The sequence below is a fragment of the Tetrao urogallus genome, assembly GCF_951394365.1.
Source record: "Tetrao urogallus genome assembly, chromosome: Z".
Classification (NCBI taxonomy): Eukaryota; Metazoa; Chordata; class Aves; order Galliformes; family Phasianidae; genus Tetrao; species Tetrao urogallus.
Genome location: NC_136816.1, coordinates 43,787,589 through 43,810,562, shown reverse-complemented (window position 1 = coordinate 43,810,562; position 22,974 = coordinate 43,787,589). Strand labels below are relative to the sequence as shown.

General features: G+C 35.2%; 1 protein-coding gene across 7 annotated transcripts in view; it reads right to left on the bottom strand.

Annotated features, from left to right (window-relative positions):
• The window catches only part of NFIB (nuclear factor I B), a gene marked incomplete at its 5' end in the record, with an annotated part of 236,521 nt that overhangs the window by 10,809 nt on the left and 202,738 nt on the right, over positions 1-22,974 (bottom strand). For 3 of the 7 annotated variants that reach the window (XM_079548800.1, XM_079548801.1, XM_079548802.1), the window contains one exon: positions 652-740. In XM_079548800.1, coding sequence (XP_079404926.1) covers positions 652-740 — 89 coding nt within the window. Of the gene's footprint in view, positions 1-651; positions 741-9,361; positions 9,445-12,919; positions 13,086-22,974 lie in introns of all 7 variants that reach the window. The other 4 variants (XM_079548796.1, XM_079548798.1, XM_079548797.1 and 1 more) reach the window with 2 other exon arrangements.

Genomic DNA, 22,974 nt, shown 5'->3' with positions numbered 1-22,974 from the left:
CAGAAGTCGTGGCTGGGAGGGGCCTTCTTTTTTCCCCAGGAGAAAGTTTGTGTGCGGGCTTCTTTTTATGGGCATTTTGCTTGTTTGTTCTTGCATACGTAAATAACCTTTAATTTGTGGAAATCATTCCTAATTATTTGGGGATTTTATTTAGAAATAAGGTTATATCTTACCTTCATTTACGTGTTAGTGACCTAAATCTAAACCAGCTGATTAGTCATAAAAATCTCTATTAATAGTATGGTTATTCATTGTCCAAAACCACCACCATATCAGACATTTATTATTATTGGTGTCTGTACCACTCAGAGCACCATTTTCTTAGCATTAACCACTAAGTCCCCCCAAATAAGTCCCTTAATTATGCAAATGACATTTTCACTGTTAAAGCCTGAAATCAGTATTAAGTATTCCCTTAAATCTGTAAACCTTTTGCATCTGATAGCACAGCATCATCACTCTAGATGATTATTAAATTTGTCCTAAATTCAGTTCATATTGAAGATAACCTAAACGTGTACTGCAGAAACGTTAAACAAATTTTCATCAGATGCTGTCACATATTCCACTGGCAGCCTAGTAAAACAGATACTATAGCTCAATGTAAATTTTTTTTATGTGGTGTAGGGGTGGAAATAATTAAAATGTTACCTTTGCCAAGTAATTCCCAATGTATCCTCACTGGCACTGGGGTATAAATGCCTGCCGTTTTGATTCATGGTCCAGTCACAAATCCTCAGCTGTCAATTGAAACCTAGCAGTCAGATATGGATCGAGCAGTACTACAGTTTTTAGTATTTAAATGAATGCATGCAAAATAGTATTGTACATGGCAAATGCCTTATTTTCTCAAGAAGAATATTAAAAAAAAAAAAAGAAGAAAAAACAAAAATAAAAACAAAAAAAAGAAACAAAAGAAACAACCAACCAAACAAAAATAACTTATTCTGAAAAATAAATGCCTACAGATTTGCTTAAGATAATGCTACTTTAATATGCTTCTCTATTAATAAAGCATAAAAGAGTAACTAGTGTTTAGCACAAAACAATTAGCCATTATTAGATTACAAACTGAGCTGGAATAAAAGGAAATGTTAATATTCAATAGTGAAATATTTTAAGAAAGAAAATAAAAATGCTGTTTTCTCTAAGCAATGCTCTAAATCATGTATTAAGGTCTAATGTAGTCAATATCATGTAGCATGCATTTTGTGAAACATAGAAAACATGCAATTTATAGAAATATTGTCCAAATTAAACAATCTGTATGTCCTTATCTTGCTATTTAAGAAGGGTAAAGGTATTTTGTAACTGAAGTTTATTAATTTAGTGTTACTCAGAGCAATTTTACTTAGTAAGAGGTGATAAAATAATCTAATCTTGTTTTAGGCTCAGAATAACAGCATTAAAAATATTCTATTGTTTTTTGGTATAATGAAGAATGTACTAAATGTAATCTGAAGCAAATTCTTCCCAGATCCTCAAATCATCAGTTCTGCCTTCACGGACTTTTCAAGCAACCCTCAATAGCTCTGCTTGTTTAACAGCTGCTCCATAGTGTTAGCAGATTTATTGAAAAGATATACGACTTATTTTTATGTTTAAGAAAGTGAACTTATCTAGCTTGCAAAGAAAACACATATTTTGACCCCTGTATAGTTATGCGATATTATAAACCGTTATTACATACAATACAGAACTCTGAATTGAAGATAATGTTGTTACTGAATCTAATTATTTTAATTTCAGCTTTCTCTATTCATATTTGATCTTCAGAAAGCACAAGCAGAGAAACTACAGTATTTTCACAGGAGCAAATTTACTTGCAATCTTTTCCTGAAAAATACAAATGCTAAGGACAAGACAGTATTGCAAACCTGATCCTGTCTAGCTGATAGACTCATAAGTTTCCTGCTGTTAAGGTCTGAGAAATGGAAACGTTAGTCTCTGATATTTTCTTAGGGATTGTTTCTTGTTTGTTATCTAGAGAACTCCAAGGGACCTCCTAAAGGCCATTAAATGCATGACTAAACCACATGAAATTAAACAGAAAAGGAAATATGCATTGAAAAAGTTTGCTAGCGTTAACTGTGAATAATACATTAAACACATTTTAAAAAAGGGCGAAGTAAATATTTGGTTTATTAATTATACAAAACAGTATTGTAAACCAAATTTTAATATGGAGGATATAGTAAAACATTGGTTTGATTACTTGATTGGTTTGGATACTTGAGAGCAGTACTCTCACTATAGCTCTTTAAGAATATTTTAAAAGCTTATAGCTTAATTATAATAACTCACTTCCCACTGAAATAAAAGACTGAAAGATTTAAAAAATGATCTTTTCTTCTTTCACAAAATATGAAATCTATGAATAAATGATATTTGGCTGATAATAAGCAGAAAATATATTAATGTCCTAAACTTACTGTTACAGAATTTTTATGCGCTTAGGTCTAGCTTGAAAATCTGGCAAGTACTTAGTTTTCAATGGGACCTGACTACATTTGTGATACTGGGAAAGCATTTTACATTACATTTTAGTAAAATCAGCTCCTGAACTAAATTGTGATGTTTTTCTCACTGTCTGAAAGAAAACTTTCCATATGTGCAGTTAATGTATGAGAGTTATCAGTAAGAGCTCCAAAAAGAGCTTTTCAAATCTATGTCATTAAAGTTAGTATTGTCATACATCATATTAAATATAGTCATACATAGCACAACATCAACACATACACATATGAATACTGATGTGATAGTTATAGAAGGTATACATTTTATATGTGCTATAGACCTATTGCATGCACCTATATATGTAGATTAATGTTGGATCAAATCTATAGTTAGTGTAAAGTGTAGTGCTTTTTGTTGCGCCAGCTATGCCTCCTTGTAGTACTGTCAATACAAACCACTGCAGGTCTGCCTGATAACTGTATGTTAATACAATTTAATTAATTAATTACAATTAATACAGTATTAATTGTATAATAAAATATATGAAAAGCAGGATGGCATCAGTTGCACTTAAAATCACTTTCCCCATGTTAAAATCTATTGCTTCACATTCCTCTGCAGGCTAACATAGCTGCGGTGTTGTCTTTAAAAGCTAACCTGCCAGGAAAATGTTGGGTTTTTTTTCTACCTCACATAAAATTTCCTTTTACAAATCACTACTGCCTGGAGACTATGATGTCTAAGAAATCAGTCCAGGATTTAGAAATATACATTTGGAAGTATTTGGAAATATCCCTTTCAAAGTCTTCATCTGCGTCCCTCACGTGCTGTTGAGTACTTTCTGGGTAAAAGGTCTGGAAGGGCTTAAAAGACCTCAACAAGCCCTGCCTGCTTTTGATGGAAGATGTCTGCTTACAGCAGCAGCAGGAACACTGTCCTTGGAGGACATCCAGACAGCCCAGTAGGGAAAGCCTGGGAACACAGGCCTGACATGAGTACCTAGCTTTGGAAGATGTAGGGCATTATAGTACAGTATTTTGAGTGCTACCTTTTGTCTAAAGGCATGCTGAAAGCTTTCTGGCCAGTTACAGTCCTCAGAGTAAACTGAGTGACTTCTAGAATTATACCACAGTGTTAACTGGACATGAGAAGGCAATTCACTCTCACCCGCAATAAGCCACGTAGGAGATGTTTGAAGCAGGAAATATGAAAGGGAAAGGCAGGAAACTAGTTGCAGTCTGCTTGAGAAAACTTAGATTGCTTAGGAGAAGGACTTAAGAAATAGTCCTTATGAGACAGTTAATAAATGCTGAAAAACATGACTAACTTTCCCATAAATATGCTGTGGATGCAAAATAAATGACCTGATTTTGCCACTTGTGACATGGCAAAATCCCCTCTTAGAAGCCTGCTGAAGTAGCCTGCACTTCAGTCCCATAGCTTTGCCATCTTCATACAGGCGAGCAACAGTAACACCTTCTATCCACAAAATACAAGTAATGATTTTTTACTTCTCTTTCTCTTAACCCCGCAGGAAGAAAGAATGTGGATCTGTGTGCTGAGGAGAAAAAGTGTGCCCAGCTTCGCAGTAGACAGGGAAACCTGACATGCAGCCTAAGCTTACCCCACTGTGCAGAGCTGTGTGTGGAGCCTGCAGTCCTGGGATGTGCCCTCACTTGTGGAGTACCAGGGAACTCAAAGCCTGCAGAAAATTGTATTACCTGGCCTGCAAATATTTCTCCAGAAAAGAATGCAACTCCCTTACCACCTCAGCAACATCATGGAAAGGGGCCACAGGCTCATATAGCAATGGAGTCAAGCACTACCTCCCTACTCCTGCTTTGCCCTCTGTAAAACACCAGGAGAGTGATTTTAATTTTGCATTTGCCAGTGCTTTCCAGTGCTTTGAGACAAACTGATATGAAGCTCGAGCCAAGAGACAGATCTTGCTATATCTGCCTTTTCAGTTTGAACTGGGCATCTTCCAAGTACAAGTTCTGCACACTTTTAAGTAGGCAAATCCTTCCTGCATTCCTACATTATAATTCCACAGTCAACAGCTCAATCTTTAATCATCTGAATAATTTCAGGGGTAATATTTAAGCAGGTTTTGTAGTTTCCTATTGAAACAGTGGCCCATCAAATATTAACATTCATTTCAATCCTCTGTGATTACTAGTGAAAATAATTAAGTATCTTGCAGTCTGCAGTGTGAGATTTTGCTATAGCTTCTGTTAGTTCAAAAAAAGCTCATAAAGCTGAGCATTTGCATATTGTCATTGTTTTGGCTGAAACTTCCTTTAAATGTGTTTCCTTTTCAGCAAGCATATGTGAAAACTGACCTCTTATCCATTTACATACCTCCCTGGTATTTATATGGCCAAGTTTTACGTCAAACTGTCAATTATGATGAGGGACACAATAAGACCAGCTTAAGTGTTGATAACCTGTTTCCTGGCTTTACTGAGAAGTTCTGATTGAGAGTCCACTTGTGTTCTTTCTTTCAGCTCTCTGCTGAAAGCAAAAGCAACATTCACCTAAAATGTTTTAAAAACAGATACTTTGCTTTCAGTAGACATTTAAGTTTACAACTTTAATGACGAACAGAATGAAGAGAATCTCATTTTGAACTGTGGGATTCAGTAACTAAAGGATACATCCGGAAGGAACTACTTCCTATTAAAGGAGCAGGGCAGTCTCATACTAGGAAACAAAAAGCAATCCGCAGCTTTCTGATTTTGCGTTTTAGAGATCTGAAGTGTTTCTCATTACTCTGCACACTGCAAATGTATCAGTCATAAAAGTGATAGCTGTGTGAACATCATGCATACCACACTCAGGAACTCCATGCTCTAGTGAAAACTATGCCATTGTGTTAAACAGTGCACAGACTGAAGGACTTTACCAGTTCATTTACAATTGGATTGGCATTAGTTAGGAAAGTTTACCATGACAGTAAAGTTTTAGAAGTCATTGTGTTCACAGACCTCAATATCTAATCTGTTTATATTTTCTGCTCTAAAATACGGTCATGAATCTCAGGCTCCAGTGTGCATTAAAATGAAAAAGAAAGAAAAGCTATTAATTACATGTCACAGAAATCTTATTTTTGTGAATCTGTTTGTCTGTGCATTCAATAAATATAAGTGTTTGTCTGACAGTCCATCCATCCATCCATCTCTTAATGTTGTATTCACAGGTAAAATCCATGACTACTGTTTTTGGCAACATTCTAGGTTTTGAGCCAGAAACAACACCAACCTGTAGCTGAGCATCTATTGTCTAACTGACAGAACTACTTCAGTTTGTTGTTTCTTCCTCTAACTTAGGAACTGTAGATCCTCAGTAGAAAAAAAGGTAAACAGTGAGCAAAACAAAGAAAGATTGGGATGGGAGAAGATGCTCACATACCATTGTGAAGATTATCCAAACTTTCCTCTATGCATAGTTCAGTTAAGATGTTTCTCAGCAAAAATGATGAGCATTGAGCACTAGATTCACTTTCATAAAATAACCCCCCCAACCACCAAAAGTCTGACTCATACTTCCTGTCACTTCCTTTCCCCTCACTAGGAATCTCTCCCTACAACTGTGTTATTAACACTTGACAATACTCAAAAGCTGATGCTGAATTGAGGAAAGCAAACCAAGCGGTCATTGATGATTTGTAATAGACATTTTGGGGGAGCTGTCATAAATAGCGATAAAATGCTAAGACCAATATTAATTTGTAGCTGCCACTTAAGCAGGATAATCATTTTGTAACTATTAATGTCAAACATTTAGAAATATCTGGCATTTCAAGTCAGGTAGCAGAAAGACCTACCAGTACATACACCAGAATCTATGGAATTAAAACTTCTCATTAGATGAATGTCTTCCTGATTAACACAGCATGCTAGGTAATGCATCCAACTTTCACAGTATCCAGATCACTAAAGGCAAACTGTTCCCATAGATGTCACAGAATCACACAACCACAGAATCACAGGGTTGGAAGGGACCTCAAGGATCATGAATCTCCAACCCCCCTGCCATCAGTCAGGGCCACCAACCTCCACTACATCTTTCAAAATTGCATTTAATACTTTCCATCTAAATACAATTATTCCAGGTAGTTATACTATCAGTCCTTTTTTAGAAGTTCTAGCAAACTTCCACTTTGCCAAAATGCTCTGTGTTAACTACATTACAAACTGTATATGTAACTTCTTAATATACTGTGGCTACTGTACTTTATATAGGCTACATCCTGGTTCTTTTTAACAACAACAGAAAGGTGTTCAAGAGTAGATGCCAATATTTCTCATAACCAGAGAAAATAAATCTCCGTAAAGGCTCCTCCAATTAAGTAAAAAATGTGGTGACAATATTTATTCTTGAAGGGTCAGTGTATGTTACATGGTATGGTGAATGCTTAAAAGACTTCTATGGAACTAAAACCATTGCCTTTCTAATTTGGAATTTCTCTCAGCTAATACAAAATGATTGATTGCCTTTATTTCATGTACCTCTTGATTTTCCTTTCCATCCATCATGAGCTGTTTTAAAGCAAATGCATTTAAAACTGGTCACAGGAAGAGTGGTCTCTTTTAAATTGTTGTAAAGTAATGAAAGAACATAGTAAATCAATCTAATTCCTGCCTCACAAAGGATAACCTTTCCTCTATTGAAGTTTTGACAATTTCAGTGTTATACCACACTTTCTGGGCAAAAAACATATATGGCATCATCATCTTTGAGATCTCTTTAGGATTTAAGTGGGAGAAGGCGACTTGTATGTACTTATGTGCTTGCACTTATCCACTTAGAAAAGCTTTATTGTTAAAGCAGTTTCTTCTTTCAGTTGGTTTAAAGCAGTGCACATTATTCCCTAATTTTCTACATATTCGTGTGTGTAACCATTCACACACACATACATCAAACACATTCAGGCAAATTTACACCTATATTCATTGTGTAAGCTACAAAAGAATAAAGAAATCATAACAAAAGTGAAACCATAAAACATTTTTTTTCAATCTACTGGTCTCCAACTGATGTTTTGGAATTAATATAGCAAGAGTATGAAGGAACATAATTCAGAATGGAGAACAGTGGTTTCACACAGTTTTATGAACTGTGTCTGAGACCTGACTTATTTTCACCTTTTACCTAAGTCATATGGCCACACATTTTACTAAGAAGAGGAGTATAAGATATAGTGTATGTGAATACTAATAACAATGATTGCCCTCACTTTTAAATTCCTAAGATGCTGCTAAAATCTGCAAATTTATTTCAGTCTACACAAAGCCTAAAATACGTAGTACGCATGAAATAAGCATTATATAATGCACATGTAATAATCTCAGCCAACAGAAAATTAATTGTACTGCTACCAACTTCTAGGCATGTGGGAAGAAGTTTGTAACTCTTTCAGTGCACCTGGAAGAAGGTGGAGTAGATTTAAGAAAAGTGAATTTTAGAAAAAAAAACTGTCTATAAATGTACGTGGAAAAAAAACCTAATTCTGCAGTCTAACTGGATGTCAGACACTTTTCAAAGGATACACTGTAAAATATCACATGAAAAAAAATACAGAAATAGCAATGTACTGTTTAAAAAGAGAGATCCTGTGAGTGTATCAAATAAAATATATATAATGACACTGTGTATCTTCAAAAATAATCATGTGGTAATTATAACACATTTCATAATGCAGTGATCTTTAAAGAAAACAGTACATCAGTGAAACAACTGATGGCAAAAAAACATTTGATTTTAGATTTTCATAAATGCATACATGTGTTCCCTGGGAGACCTTGCTGATTAACAAATAATTTGGCAATGTGTCAACTGTCTTATATATCATCTTTTATGATTTTATGAGGACTTTGCATGCAGTGACCTCTAAAGCATCCATACCACTACCTTGCCCTGGGATTGGGTAGAGGGAGGGAATTTCAGGTGCAGCATACAGCTGCTATATCATGGCAATCACTGAAAAGACCAAGGGCCATTTAACAGCTCCATTTTTACTGCCACATTCACTTTTTTTCCTTGTAACATTTTAAATGCTGCTAATTTCAAACTCTTCTCTTGCTAAGATACAGGAGCAACAGAAACACACACCATAAAATATGGTGATAATCTAAGGTGTTGGAATTTGTTCCTGTTATTAGCAGTGTAGGATTTCTGTATATGCATGGCCTTGAAATTGATTGTGGATATTTTGTTTGTAAACTATCATTAATCTTGGCTGTGTATTTTCACAGTTTGGATAACCACTTCATTTGCATTAAATTCACAGCATTAACAAGATGTGAAAAATAAAATGCTTCCTGAAACATAAATGATGTAAGAAACTAGAACAAAACTATGTTTTTATCACATTTGAGATCTGCAGACCAATTTAAACTTATTAAACTGGAAACTGTTATATGTTGTTTGGGTTTGATAATTTGGATTAATATTTAATTTTCTAGAAAATAAATGCTGAAGTGTTGCCCTAAACATCTGAAAAATGCTTACAATACAGTTTAAAAATAGTAAATTGGACTATTCTGTTTGGAAATTTTGCTTAATTTTAGTTGATTTAAAATGATTATTTGTTCCTTATGTATCTAATTGTCATTCCTAAAATCCAATTAAAGATTATATGTATGAGCTCTCAAAAAATGCAGCATTTGGAATAAATATGATTAGAAGTTCCTTAAGAAGACACAAATCCAAGAAATAAAGCATAAGCTAAATTCATGTTTCTTAAGTGATTCAGTATTTGTTTGAATAAACTGCATCTTCAGATGATGAATACTGAAAATTTTAAGTTCCCATTCTACTTCAAGATAACAGTGGCAGAACGTAGAAAGGTAATATTGCAAAAACTTCTCTATATTGTTACACCTATGTGAAACTTGCCCACCTGTTGCTGGTGTAGGAAGGATGGGTCTCTTGGGCTTAGTCCCACATATCGATTGGCTTGGGATGTGCCTGAAGCTGTGTAGGCTGATTAAGGAAGAACAAAACAGATTGATAAAAATACCAACCTATCATAGCTATTACCCTGTGCAGGTACAGTACAGATATTCAGAGTTATGATTTTGCAATATATAGGATGTGTCTATTTTTTCCTTCACTTAGACTTTAATAGAATGCAAAAGAAAAGTTGGACCACGGTCAGAGGCATGTGCAAATTCCTACAAACTTCAATGGAAGCTGCATGCATAAATCATTGTGTTGACTCTTGTTAAATAAAAGTTTGTCAGATTAATGCATATTATTTTTTTGTAAACTAATTAAATGATATATATATTTGAAAGAATTGCAAGTCTGGTTCTCGTTTCCATTACCCCAGTCTAAGGCACCAGTGAAATCATTAACATTTTAATGTTGTGAGAAAAAAGTAAATATTAGTCCATGTTGTTTACTGCTGTCATTGTCTTTCACAAAATGTAAGAGAACAACAAAAATTGAAAACAAAAATCCAGTTTGGCATGAAATTACTCTTTACAGTCCTTTGGAGAAAAGGTGTAATCTCATTAGTAGTTCCATGGGATGGGAGGTAACTTTTACTACAAACTATCGTATTAAATATTGAGCTCCATTATGCATCAGGAAACATTTTTCCAACAAGACAATTTAAGGAAATTTGTTCCTTTTGTGCTACGAAAGCTTAAAGAGGAGCATTTCTGAGGAGCAAGAGGATGGCAGGTGCTATAGCTTCAGCTTCAGCTGTAGATCACATTCCTCTCTGGTCTGTCACCAATCTCTAAAAGCTATTACCTTCTCATCGCTTTTGGTGGTGCTTAAAAAATGGGGCAAGTGATCTTACTCCACTTCCTCATATGGAGATGTCCACACTGCATCTCATGGCATAACAGCCTAGAAACTTGTTGGCAGACAAAGTAGAACTAATAAAATTGAACAGACGTACAAAAGTATGCTAGTGAGGATATAGATGGGCATACTTAATAAATGCTTCAGTTTGTACTAAAGTTACATGGCAACTTTCATTACAAGCAAATGATATCTGTAATTTAAAAAAATAATAATAATAATAGACTTCCTATATTAAAAACCATCCTGGAAAACCATCATAAAAATGAGCCAGATACTTAGAAGGAAATTATGGTGGAGATCATAGCACTGCTCAAATATTAGCAGAGGTTTTAAAAATGTTATAAATTTGATAATATTTTCAAATATTATCAAAGCAATTCTGCTGTTGTGCTTCAGAGTGAAAAGCAGTGTTAATCATTTATCATTTTATTCTCATCACACTAATAATAAAAACTTGCTGGCCAAGCATATGTTTTATTTATACTTACACATTTTGAAAATATCAATGATTTATTGCAAATACAGGCTGACGATCTTTCCTCTAAACACTTTAGCAATCCCAGTGGCAGGTAAGTTGATGTTGACAATGCAGTCTGTATAGATTCATTTAAAATTTTTGTATCAGCAGCATAGGATCCCTAACTTTTTGCTATTTTCTTCTCCAGCAAGCCATGTTCCTTCACTTATTTTTCTCTGTCAGTCATCAAACCAGTTTCAGTGGGGCTTACCCAAGTAGGAACACAGTTGCACTGCTCTCTGAATCATAGCACTCTGAATAGGTAGCATGAGTATGCTATTTTGTGCAGAACTGGCACATTCTGATAAAATGTGTACACTTTATTATTGCTACTTCTTCTCTATTCTGGCAGACATTGGGTCTTTAAGCAAAAAAATTGCTGAGGTACTGCTGTGGAAGCAAGAACAGGCCTTATTTCAGTTATCCAAGGAGAGATTTTCTAATGTTCACAGGGCAACTTGTGAGCCAAAGTTCCAATGAATTTCAAACAAAACTGGATGCAAACTCAATTTCAAAATGCAATCCAAATTTTTCATTTAGTAGTAGGATAACAATTAATGAACAGGTTAGGATTGCTTTCTTCTAACAATCATTACTGTGGTCAGACCAGAAAGCATCCCAATGTATATATGACACTTTATTTATTCTTTTTACCATGTGTATTAGAGATTCTGACCTCATCTGAGACCGATACTTGGTCCACTCACAACCATGTCAAACATGAAGGAGGATGAAATGTTGAATAGTTGAAACAATGTATGAACCTGTTATATTCCCAGCTATTCTATACCAGAAATTTACAGCAACAACTTCATGTTTGCTTCTAAAACCAGCTCTTCTCAAGACCTACAAGAACTGCACCGTATGATGCCAGACAAGGTACAGATACACTGTACCACTAAACTCTTTTAAGAAACCTTCTGCTGTACTAAAAGAATACCTAATATACTGACACAAATCTATCCATATAAGTTTATAGGTGAGCAGTAGTTTGTCCAAGATTTACTACTATATTTTTATGATAAAAGAATAACCATTTTCACTCCTTTAAATCTTGCCACTCACATGCATTTGAGTGCTTGTTTCTGCTTCATATTCTAATTAAGTGGTTTGAGGTAGTATGTATACTTTAAAAATAAGAGGATTTTGTGGTCTCAGTTAATGCAAACCCAACAGTTCTGAATCACAGTTCAAAAACTAAATGTTTCTAAAGCAAGTGAGTTAAATGCAATTGGTCCTAAAGAGATTCTTATTTTTAACAAATAAGGTTTCTTCCAAACTGATAAGAAGTGTCTCCAAAAACCTTCTCATCTAATAAATACTGGTAACATATCTCCAGTCTAAAGAAAAGTTCAAAGACAGTAGATATGCAGAGAATTAGTAAAAGATCAGTGCATTACTGAAAATAAGATGAATAGTAAAAAGAGAAAAAATCACCCATTGCCTAGTAATATCTTTGTTCTTATTTCCAAAACTGCAGTTCCATTGAAGAAAATAGGGTAAATAGTCTGGTCCCGAAGATATAGTAAGAAGAGCATAAAACTTCAAAGCTTTTTGTTTTTTAAATAAATGAAAAGAACAGGGGATCAACTATCCACTTCAACAATGAAAAGAAATGAAAATTTTCTTTTGCCCCATCACTTATTTTTGATAAAATTGACACAACCTATATCAGTATGCAAATCTCATAGCTCGGATTCAGTATGCATTGTAAAAAGGGTTGATTTCTGTAGGAAAGCCCATTGAGGAGCAAATCATCCAATCTGTGTTTGGAATTCCATCTGTAGATCATTGTGAAGCCTTGCTGTCTGGGTGTGCTTCTCAATGTCATTACAACGTCCACCTTAAAATAACTGTCATGTTTTCTTTTTCTTGAATAGTGGTCAAATATGCAGGCTTTCCCTTTTCATTTTATTTGCCATGTCACAAATATTAGTTCATGTAACATGATGCATCGGTTGAAATTTGGAGAGGAAAAGCTTGCAGTCAGATCACATATTTGCTCTCCATGTAAATGATGAGCATCCACTTGGTCAAATAGTAGGAAAAGGCGCCTTTTTCTGGCCTCTATTTGGTATTTTTAATCTTTGATGGACATTTTCTGTTTCCTAGAGAAATACTTACTGGTTGCTGTAGGTGAAGATGCCTCACCTTCAGTGGATGTAGTGATGGGCTTAGTATCTGTCATGTTCAGGGTCACAGGTCGCACCGCACTGTGATGGGGAGAGGGTGCCAAAACTGGAGTAAAATGGCCAGGCACTTTCCCTACTACTTGACCACTGCTGTTAGGCTACAAAACAAAACCAAAAGAATTGTTTGTGAAACATACATATTGTGTTTAAGGCACGTACCCACCTACTATAGGGGTTTCCAGAACGCCCATCATTGTAGTATTGCATGCTGGAATGTGCTGTTTTAATAAACCTATGAATTGCTATGAGATATTTTCATGTGACAGAAAAGCTCTCCTCAGATAAGTATTACTTATTTAGTAGCACTACCTTTCGGTGAGCTTTGTTTTTTTCTGGATGCAGCATATGTCAGATTGTTTCAAAACATATTTGCCATTCACACAGCTGTGAACTGCACTAAGTACAATGATAACAAGATTAAACTGACCAGGCATAAGCCCTGATGTGCTAACTATTAAGAGCAAAGGAACGATGGAAAACTTCTACTTTCACATGCCATACCACTCTGGCTTGGAGAATAACCAAGATTTGACCACAACTGTCCATACAGATTACACATACTGGAAGGCTAACTAATAATTCACTTGTTTGGGAGTAGGAGAGAGGGCTGGGATACACTCACTATACTGCAAATATCATAACTTTTTGCAAAAAATGGAATTATCAAAAAGCACTCTTCATAGAAGTATTTAGTAATGGAAAGTCTGCAAGTTGAGAGACCATTATAAAGTCACATCATTCACAGATTCAAAGGATGTACAAGAGTTGGTCTGCACGTGACTTTATAGCATAGGTCATCAGGATAATATTCTACTCTCTGCACATAGGCACATCTGAATTTGGCAGTGATCATTGGTAAGCGTACATATTTACACAATGTTTAAACATGCCTTAGACATTCAGCATTAGTGTACGCACTCCAATTGTAAATATCTTGCAGCAGAAATCAGCAAGTAATGTAGTCAAGAGTGGCTGACAACTTTTAAGCTGATTCTGTGCTCTGTGAATTGCAGGTATTTTAAAATACAGTCACATAAAATAAAATCTAATGAGAATATTATTACTGAAAGGATATTCTAAAATGTGAAATAACTCAGTGAAACAAATGGACTGATAAAAGACCTGATTCAACTGATACAATGGAAGGTTAAAAGAGGTGAATATGATTTAGTTGTAAAATAATAACCATGGGCTGAAATTATTTCTGCAAGTATGTGTAGAGCATAAACAAACAGAAGAGGAAGGAAATATTTGGAAAGTACAGGGAGTATAAACCAGGGGTAATGGAATGAAATAGAGAAGGAGGAAATCTAAAATGAATTACAGGAAAAACTTCCTGGCGTTATGATCTATGAGACTCTGCAGATGCCCCCAGTGGAGACAGAGAGCTTCATTCTTTAGGAAATCTAAAACAAAACTAGAAAATGTAAGTACAAGTGGAGACCAATCTGGTATTCACAAGAATATTGAGCAGCTATCAGATTACTTGTCCCTCTAAAATCACAAATCTTAGAATGGAATGTAAAAGCCCAAATGAGTATTGCTGAAAAAGGGCCAACAAACTACACCCAAATTAAAGTTCTCCCACTATTGTCAAATGTAAACAAGTCACTTCCTAAACACAACTGTATGTTGGGAGGGAAGAGGTTGGGCCAAGCAGCCATGCTGTTCCAAGATCTTGTAATTTTAATAACTGGGCATTTATATTTATCACTGGATATTTATCACTGGATATTTATCACTTTTCATTAACATCCCCAGTAGCTTAAACTGAAAACTTACTACTAGGATTTTAGTAACAAGTAGGTGAAAGAGAATCAGCTGTCAAAGTACCTTCAGAATAAGAAAATAGCACTGATTCAAAGAAAAGGAATGACAATACTTTCACATTTACCCAAATAACTCGTATGTTATCAAGACTTTTATTCACTGGGTGAAACTTTGTAGTTAAATAGATCTCTCTTACTCTTACATGAAAATGATGTAAATGAATATATACTCAGTATCTTCTTGAGAAAAAACAGGCGTCTTAGTGACCATAAATCTGACTCTACCTGCTTTAGAAGAAAAAGAAAACTTTAACTAACGTAAATTCAGAAAACTTCTAAGATTTACCTAGCTTGCTTTCTGCTTCAGATTGAACCATTGTCATGCTTCTTAGAGTCCTGCTGCAGCAGTAAGCCCACTCTCCTCCCTGCTACTGAGCTATCCATGCAGCCTGCTGGAGATCTCCATTGCAATTGGTAGCTTGCTACTGGAGTCATAGATCTGTGACCATAGGACTACCTTAGGATGCTTAGCTCATGTGGTATGTTAATGTATCTCAGAAACAACTGCGATTCCCTTACTAAAACAATCAGTATTTATTATAGGCTAATAAAGAATATTCCAAGGAATTTATGGATTAAATCAGCCAGTGTCATTAGCTTCCGAAAGCAGCTCTGTCTCCAAAGCCAGACTCAAATTAATTAAATGGACACAGCTGGAATCCAGGACAGTTTACAGCAATGTATCGCCTTCTACTGTTCCCTAGGGATCCCAGTCAGTAGCTTCACATGGAAGCTTTAGTCCATATGCATATGGTCCAAAACAGCAAACCTTTTTCTTGGTGGATTGTAAGAAAAAGAAAGAGTATATTTTTAAGCCATTTGCATGAAAACATTTTCCCTCTGCAGAACAGAACAGCGGTACAGAACAGCGGTACAGTACATCTCTCCACTTGTATTAAACACAAATTATAGTCTCTAGTTCCAATTTTCCCTGAAGAGATTCTTCAGACTAATGCATTACAGGTGAAAAATCAACTGTTACCATCAACTGAGGCATCAGTATGTCTGTACAATGGATTCACAAACAGAACGATGAAGCCTGAGGCACAAACCTCAAGCAAATTACAGGAAGGCAGCTGTGTTAGATAAACAAGCTGTGTATTTGAAAATGAGAGAAAGAAGAAGACGCAGTGCCAAATTTAGCCCCAGTTTATGTCGTCATATATTTTTTATTGTTGGATTAGAGGCTAACTTGATTTTTAGATTAGCGTTACATTTTTCAGATTTTTAATATCTACTATCTTGAATTATCACAGATAAGCTCATTTAACTGCCCAGAGCCACAGACTGTCTTAAATGTAGCAAAACTTAACTCAGACAGTTAATATCTGATTGTCTGTACTACACACGATTTCAGGAAATCCTTACCTCTGAAGTCGGAACAGTAATTAGTAACATATTAATATAAACTTTCTTAAAATCAGAACTTAGTGTAGCTGGTTTTGCTGCTGGGGTTTTGTTAACAGATTTGTAAACAGTAGTCAATCATCCTCCCCTTGGACTACTGTTCACAGATTTTACCAAACACCAGTAGGTTTTCAGTTGTAATTTTGAACAATGTTTTGTCATAAAGCTCACTATTTCTAGCATTAAAAAAATCTGTGTGTTGTCATATTAAGGCAGCAATACCAACAACTGCAGATGAAACATCCAAGTCTGATGGTAAAATGAGATTGGTATTACAACAATTCACATAAACAACTAAATTGCTTAAATGATAACATGTACTTTATGTTTAAACTACAATACATTTTTATTAACTGTTTTTAGAAAGAAACAATTTTTTATTATTGTAAGTCCAAACTCCAAATAAAACAATTCCATTTGTCCTTAGAATCTTAAACATAAACATCTTCAAAGAAATAATAAACAAAATAAAAAGAAAATTAAAAAAAAAAAAAAGACAAGAAATTATCTAAATTTTGTATATGTTTTAGTATAGCTACTTAGGGTACTGTGTTAGGTGTTTCAGAAAGAAGTTTGGGACTTCATAAAAATTATGTTATTCCAGCTAGACCTTACACTTGGGGAGCAGTCTATCTGCACCTCTGAACAAAAGATTATTAAGAGAAGCAGCGTTTCCCATCAATGTTAACCAATTGCAGCTGAGCGATCTACCAGTAAGTGTAATCTTGTCACGATGGGTCTGGTGTATTTGGAAATCCTTTACCACTGCATCCTCTTTACAGTTCCAGTTCTATGTTATATACTGTGGTGGTGAATAATATTACAAAACTCTATCTATAGTAGTGTGGTTTCGAGACCACTGGTTGAATTCATTTTGTTGATGAAAATGCAGAAGAGTCAGTTCTGCATATTTTGGTCCACTGTACAAAATATTTTAAGAGTTGCCTACTGGCCACATCTGGAATTCATAACTAATAGTTCTGTTTTGTTTACTGTGTTCTGTGGAATCTACAGGGGGTGATGAATGTTTCAGTAAATCTGCTTGTAAAATAAAATTGGAAGAAATATCTTTTGTTTTTCTACCTCTTCCTAACACCTTTTTTTGGTAATATGATACAAACAAATCCTCTTCAAAGCTAGAAGTTTTTTTCATAGGACATCTTAATATTATATTACCTGTACCCATCCATTTGTTCCATGGAAGACAGCTCGATAGTACAGGGGCTGTTTTCATCAAATGGGTAGAAAATACATGCTCAAGATATTGCCTATCTGAGTAACACAACACAGTATCTTGACACTCTACTAAGCATTTATATATATATATATAAATGAAACACTGCCACTAAGACTGTAAGGCACTGTAAGAGTTTCTCCTTGGGTTGAACCTGGGGAGTTCCATAAGATATTTTAGCAAAAACAAGGCTATGGAGACTTTTTTTCCTGCTATTAGACATTATGGTCTCAAGAGAAAAAAACATTTAGCCTTTTAATAGTGCCTCTCATTACTTTTTTTAAGGATGAATCTCACTAGAGTTTCCAATACCTCAGTAATTGACTGTTACAGCACATCCTGCACAGACCTCACTGAGAGATCCCACACAAAAGCTTCAGGAGGTGTGACACGCAGCTACCTGTCTGCCTGGAGGAATTAGCTCCTGAAAAAAAAAAACAAGTTATTGCCAGTTCTTGGCTGACAACATCATATCTGTATTTCTTTCTGAAAGAAATCAGGGTGTTGACTTTGATCTATAAAGTTTTGAATCTCATCCATTTGAGAAAACACTTTTCTCTTAACGCAGTGCAGCCGAAACTGAGAGCAGCTGCAGAGCTTTAACATCCATTGTTCAGATATGGATAAGATAAAAAAAATAAATAAATAAATTAAAAAAAAAATAAAATAAAAGAAGAATCCTTCATTCTGAATAACAATTTTTCCCATGAGCTTATAAAATGTGAAATATTTGTTGACACATAAAGTCAAACGAAATACTCAATTTTCCTTGGATATTTTCCTTAACTGAACAAGCCGTGTTACACAAGCAAGAGAAAGGAAATTTCTTTGCAGATAAATGTTCAAGAGGTATATTTGGACTTAATGACATTTTATGTAATCCAGAGACTTTTAGCTGTATATTTATATTTATGTATATTTCTTAAACTAAAAATGAGTAAATACAAAATAATTATTTAGAATTGCAATTTCATCTTTACGTCCTTTGTCAGCAGAAATCTGACCTAGTACTCTCTCTCTGCCTTCCAATTACAATTAAAACCAATAAATTGCTTTATTTAATCTTCAATAATTTCTTAAAAATTATGATGGAAAGATGCATCCCCAAGAAGCTGAGACTATTTAATGTCAATAAATAAAGTTTATGGCTATCCCAGAGAAATTGTGCGCACACATATCATTTGTGCTAGCTTACTCTGCTTTTTCTCCTAAGAATCAAAAGGGAACCCCTTGCCCAGCCCAAAGAAAGCCTCAAAAGAATTCCCTCTTCACTGCCAGATTACTAAAGTTATTGTACTGAAGAATTACAAAGTATCTGCCTGGAATTCCAGTAAGGTGTATCCATCCTTTGTTGGACAAAAACTGAATATCCCAATCAGTTACAAGAGGAAAACAAGAAGCCTCACCAGCTTCCAGCAGCAGCTCTTCTCTAGCAGTTCAGATATTTCTGTCTTCAGACAAAAATAAAACTGTTAAAACATAAAGCTGCAAACTGATCCATGTTGCCACAAATTATGTTTTAATAACCTGGGAATTTTAGTCAGTATGTAGGTAGGTTCACTTGCACTGCAGTATAACAAACGTGAGGCATTATTTTAAGAGGAAAAGAGTCAGATAAGTAACCTATTCAAACTGGAAGCAGTATTACCATGCTGCTGAGATCAGCACATTTCACAGATAATATCACAAAATCTGACTTGAGGTTACCTGTAAACTGTGCCCTTCATAATTCAAGCCCAAAGAGTTTGCAAGAGTGTATGACTCTGTTTGCTTGGCTCAGTTAAACAAACAAACAAACAAACAAACAAACAAACAAAACCTCACTGATGCCAGGATTCACCTTCAGTGGAATTAACGTTAACTGTTTGCTTTACTTGCCATATCCTTCAACTCACTTGTAGACTTCATCTCCTGTGACTAACCATACCTCAATCAGGGAATGATTCTATTTAATTTGATGGAGCATTAAATTTGGAACCATTAGATTTGCCTTTTTGTTGTGCCTGGTGATTTTGTTTCTATGTATTGTTTCATGCACTCTCATTTAGCATTTTAAGTGTTTGTGAACATGAGTAAGTAACAGAAGGTGAGTTTGTCCAAGCATTCAAACATTCAGCTGTAACCATTCATAAAGGAAATGCACTCAAAGTCTGGAGTGGATTTGAAGACCCCAATATTCTTTAGATGGATAAATACTGTAGGCACATGAGACACATAACTAGTGATTCATTTTTGATGAAGCATGTGAGAAGAAAGCAGTATCAATTTAACTGGAAGGACCCCGTCATAGTATGAATACATAGTCAAACACAAAATCTCATTCAGCAATATGGTAAGCTAAGATGAAAAGTTAAAATAAATACAATAAAAAGATCTCAGCAGTATTGCCTAACTACTGGAAAGTACATTAATTCTGAGGATCTTGGGAACTTCTTAGATTTCCAGTCACAGGCAAGTTCAGTTCTTTATCTGAATAGATCCATTTCTGTCCAATATGTTTGTTTATTTATTCTCCAGATTGAACATGGGATAATAAACAGATACTCATGAAACTTAAAGCTATGGCTCTTTTGTTTAGGATCATCCACTGTTGCATCATTTTTCACTGCAGCCAAAGGGCCTATCTGAACTTCCTGACTGTTCATCACACATAATTTGGGGTATTTAACATCATGTCAGGAAAATTGCCCACTGTTTCCCCAGTGGAAACCTATGGGGGTTCTATAGCTTTAAACTAATTTTACTTAAAAGTATTTCACTGAATAGCATGACTGTCTCACTATAATCAGTGCAGCACTAATGTAATTAATCTCAAAATTGCTGTGGGGAGTACAAGGCATCTCAGTTGCTTGTCGTAACAATCTAAATTAGTGTATTACTGAAAGATGTTGAGAAGGAACAGTTCATTCTAGGTAAATGCTGTCAGGGTATCCATTCTTTCTATTTCTAAAGCTGAAATTAAAACTATCATCCTAGTTCTCCTTTTGAAATCCAAATGAATATGTTTTGAGGTGGGAAAGTATAATTAAATTTGATGTGGTATTCCTACAGATGCATTTTTGCATTTTATAATAATTAGATTTATTTGAATAAAAATCCATGTTTTATTTAGGAAAGAAAAACTGGTTTGGCTCAAAGCATGCCATTGTATCAGAACAATTCCTGTTTGTCACTGAAACTTCACAGACGGCTGCTTCTATTCCTAAGCAAAAAAAAAAAAAAAAAAAGAAAAAGAAAAAGAAAAAGAAAAAGTGTTCTTGTTATTTTATTTTTTGTACAGCCATCCTTTAGCTGTTCTATTTGGAGATATTTTGATTAAGTATGCAACTCCTCTAGTACAGGCGATATCTGAGAGGTGAACTTTAAAGAATTAAATTTAAAAGAGATTTCAGTAATAATAGAGATTAATTATAATAAATTGCAGAGAATAGCTGGTACAGATGCCTGGAATCCCATACTTGGTGTTGTTTAATCCTGCCTCCTGTTCTCAGGAACTAAATCAAACATCAAATGAAATGAAAAACATTAGCTTAATATAAAGGTTATGAAAGGTGACAGAGTAGTAAATTGAAGCCAATTTGTCCTTTACTCCCTACGGTGCCACAGCACAAGAGTAGGAAATGTTTTCAGTTCACTACAGCTCTGAAAGGATCAGCAGAGTAAAATTTTGTCTTTTAAGCTTTTAAGATCAGTCATTTAACTACTGATAAGGTAAAAGAGTAAAACTGTTCTTGGGCAAAGAGTTGAAAATGCTTCTCCAACTCAGTGAATACAGTTCCCAATATCAAAATCAAAAGATGATACATTTGTCTACTGACTGAAAGTCACATACTTCTTTTAGTTTTTTGCTTTTTCAGCGATGATCCAAACCAGAACACTGAACAATCTGAGATTATCAACTAATCTGCTCTTTTAATATATATAAGAAATGAAAATGTAAGTAAAACAAGCACTGAATAATTAAAGAAACACATAACACTAAGGGCCTGATTTTAATTTGCATAATTTTTTCCGTAATAGTGCCTAATTAAGACATCAATTTAAAAAAATAAATCCAATAGAACTCTTAAGATTTTCCGCACTGAATTAACATTAAGGACTTTTAATGAATGTCTTAATTAGACTTTGTTATTCATGGAAATTTTACACAAATTGAAATCAGGTCCTGCGTGCAATGTTCCCAGCTGAGTCTCAGCAAAAATGCTATAGGACTGAAAGACTTTCAATTCATGCACAGTTAGCAATTTGTATTCGAAAGCCGACATACTCCGTTTTCACTTTTTGGTTTAATTTGCATTAATACTGTAACCAACAAAAATCACTTTGTTGAGACTTTCCATCAAAGTAAGTTTTGGTTTTATGAACCCAGTGTTTTTGTTGTTATTGTTGTTTGTTTTTGTTGTTTTTTTAGTACATAAAATGTCATGCAGCTGGTTTGGAGCATTTGCCCATGGGCACAATAGCCACGGTGACCTTCTGAACAGCCCAGAGAGGCCTTATTTGTTATTCAACATAGAAACTTTGATTCAGTCTCAAGTTCTACTGCTCTTGTGCCTGAAACACGTACTGAAAGGTCTGTCATTATCTGTGGGGAAAAAACCCATCAACACAACAATCTCCTCACCCTCATAAGACAACTCTTCCAAAGGAACCTAATTCTTAGGAGCAGGAAAACCTGCCTGCTGCCACTTCAGCGCATTCCCAAGGCTCTCCCAAACACATGCTAGTGCACAAGCTACAGGACTCCACAGGAACATTTCAGACAAAACATCAAAACCAGATACCAGCCCAAGCTGCAAAGATTACATTACATTGACACTGGAAATACTCCAAGCATTGACAGATCAAGACTCGGCTGCACTTTATCCCATAGTGCAGATCACATGTTAATGCTGTGTGCTGATGCTATCATGGAAAGCAGTTTTGCACACAGTCCTGTACAAATTACTTTTCTAATGAAAACCACGTTAATTCCCGATATCAGAGACAAGCCTAAATGAGTGTAGCAGTCAGAAACTCATCCGTTGCTGCATGTTCCCTACAGAAGGAAGGAAAAACAAGTCCAAGAATCTGCACTGTGCTCACTAAATGTCTTTACATCTGTGCAATGTCAGGTGTCTATGAAGCAGTGCAAGCATTACCTTGCCGGACTTTATTTTATTTGCTGGTCTGTAAATACACTTGTATGTTTGTGTATGTGTGTAAATGTGTGCACATGTATCAGCAGATGCCTGGCTCCATCCTGCAGCAGGAGCTTCACTTCTGTCCTGACACTCAGGCCACAGCAGCACCCAGCCTGCAGGAGGGATGTGGGATGGGGATTGGTGGTGTTGGCACTGGCAAAGCTCTCAGTGCAAGCATTTCTCATTTGCTTGGCAGAGCAACAGTGAGTTAATATGACTATCTTACTCCTTTTATTCAATCACGTCAAAAAGGAAAAGTGCTCCAGCTCCCAGCTTTCTCTGAGAGTAGAACTAGTGAGATATCAGTATAAACATCTTGGAAGAGATACACATT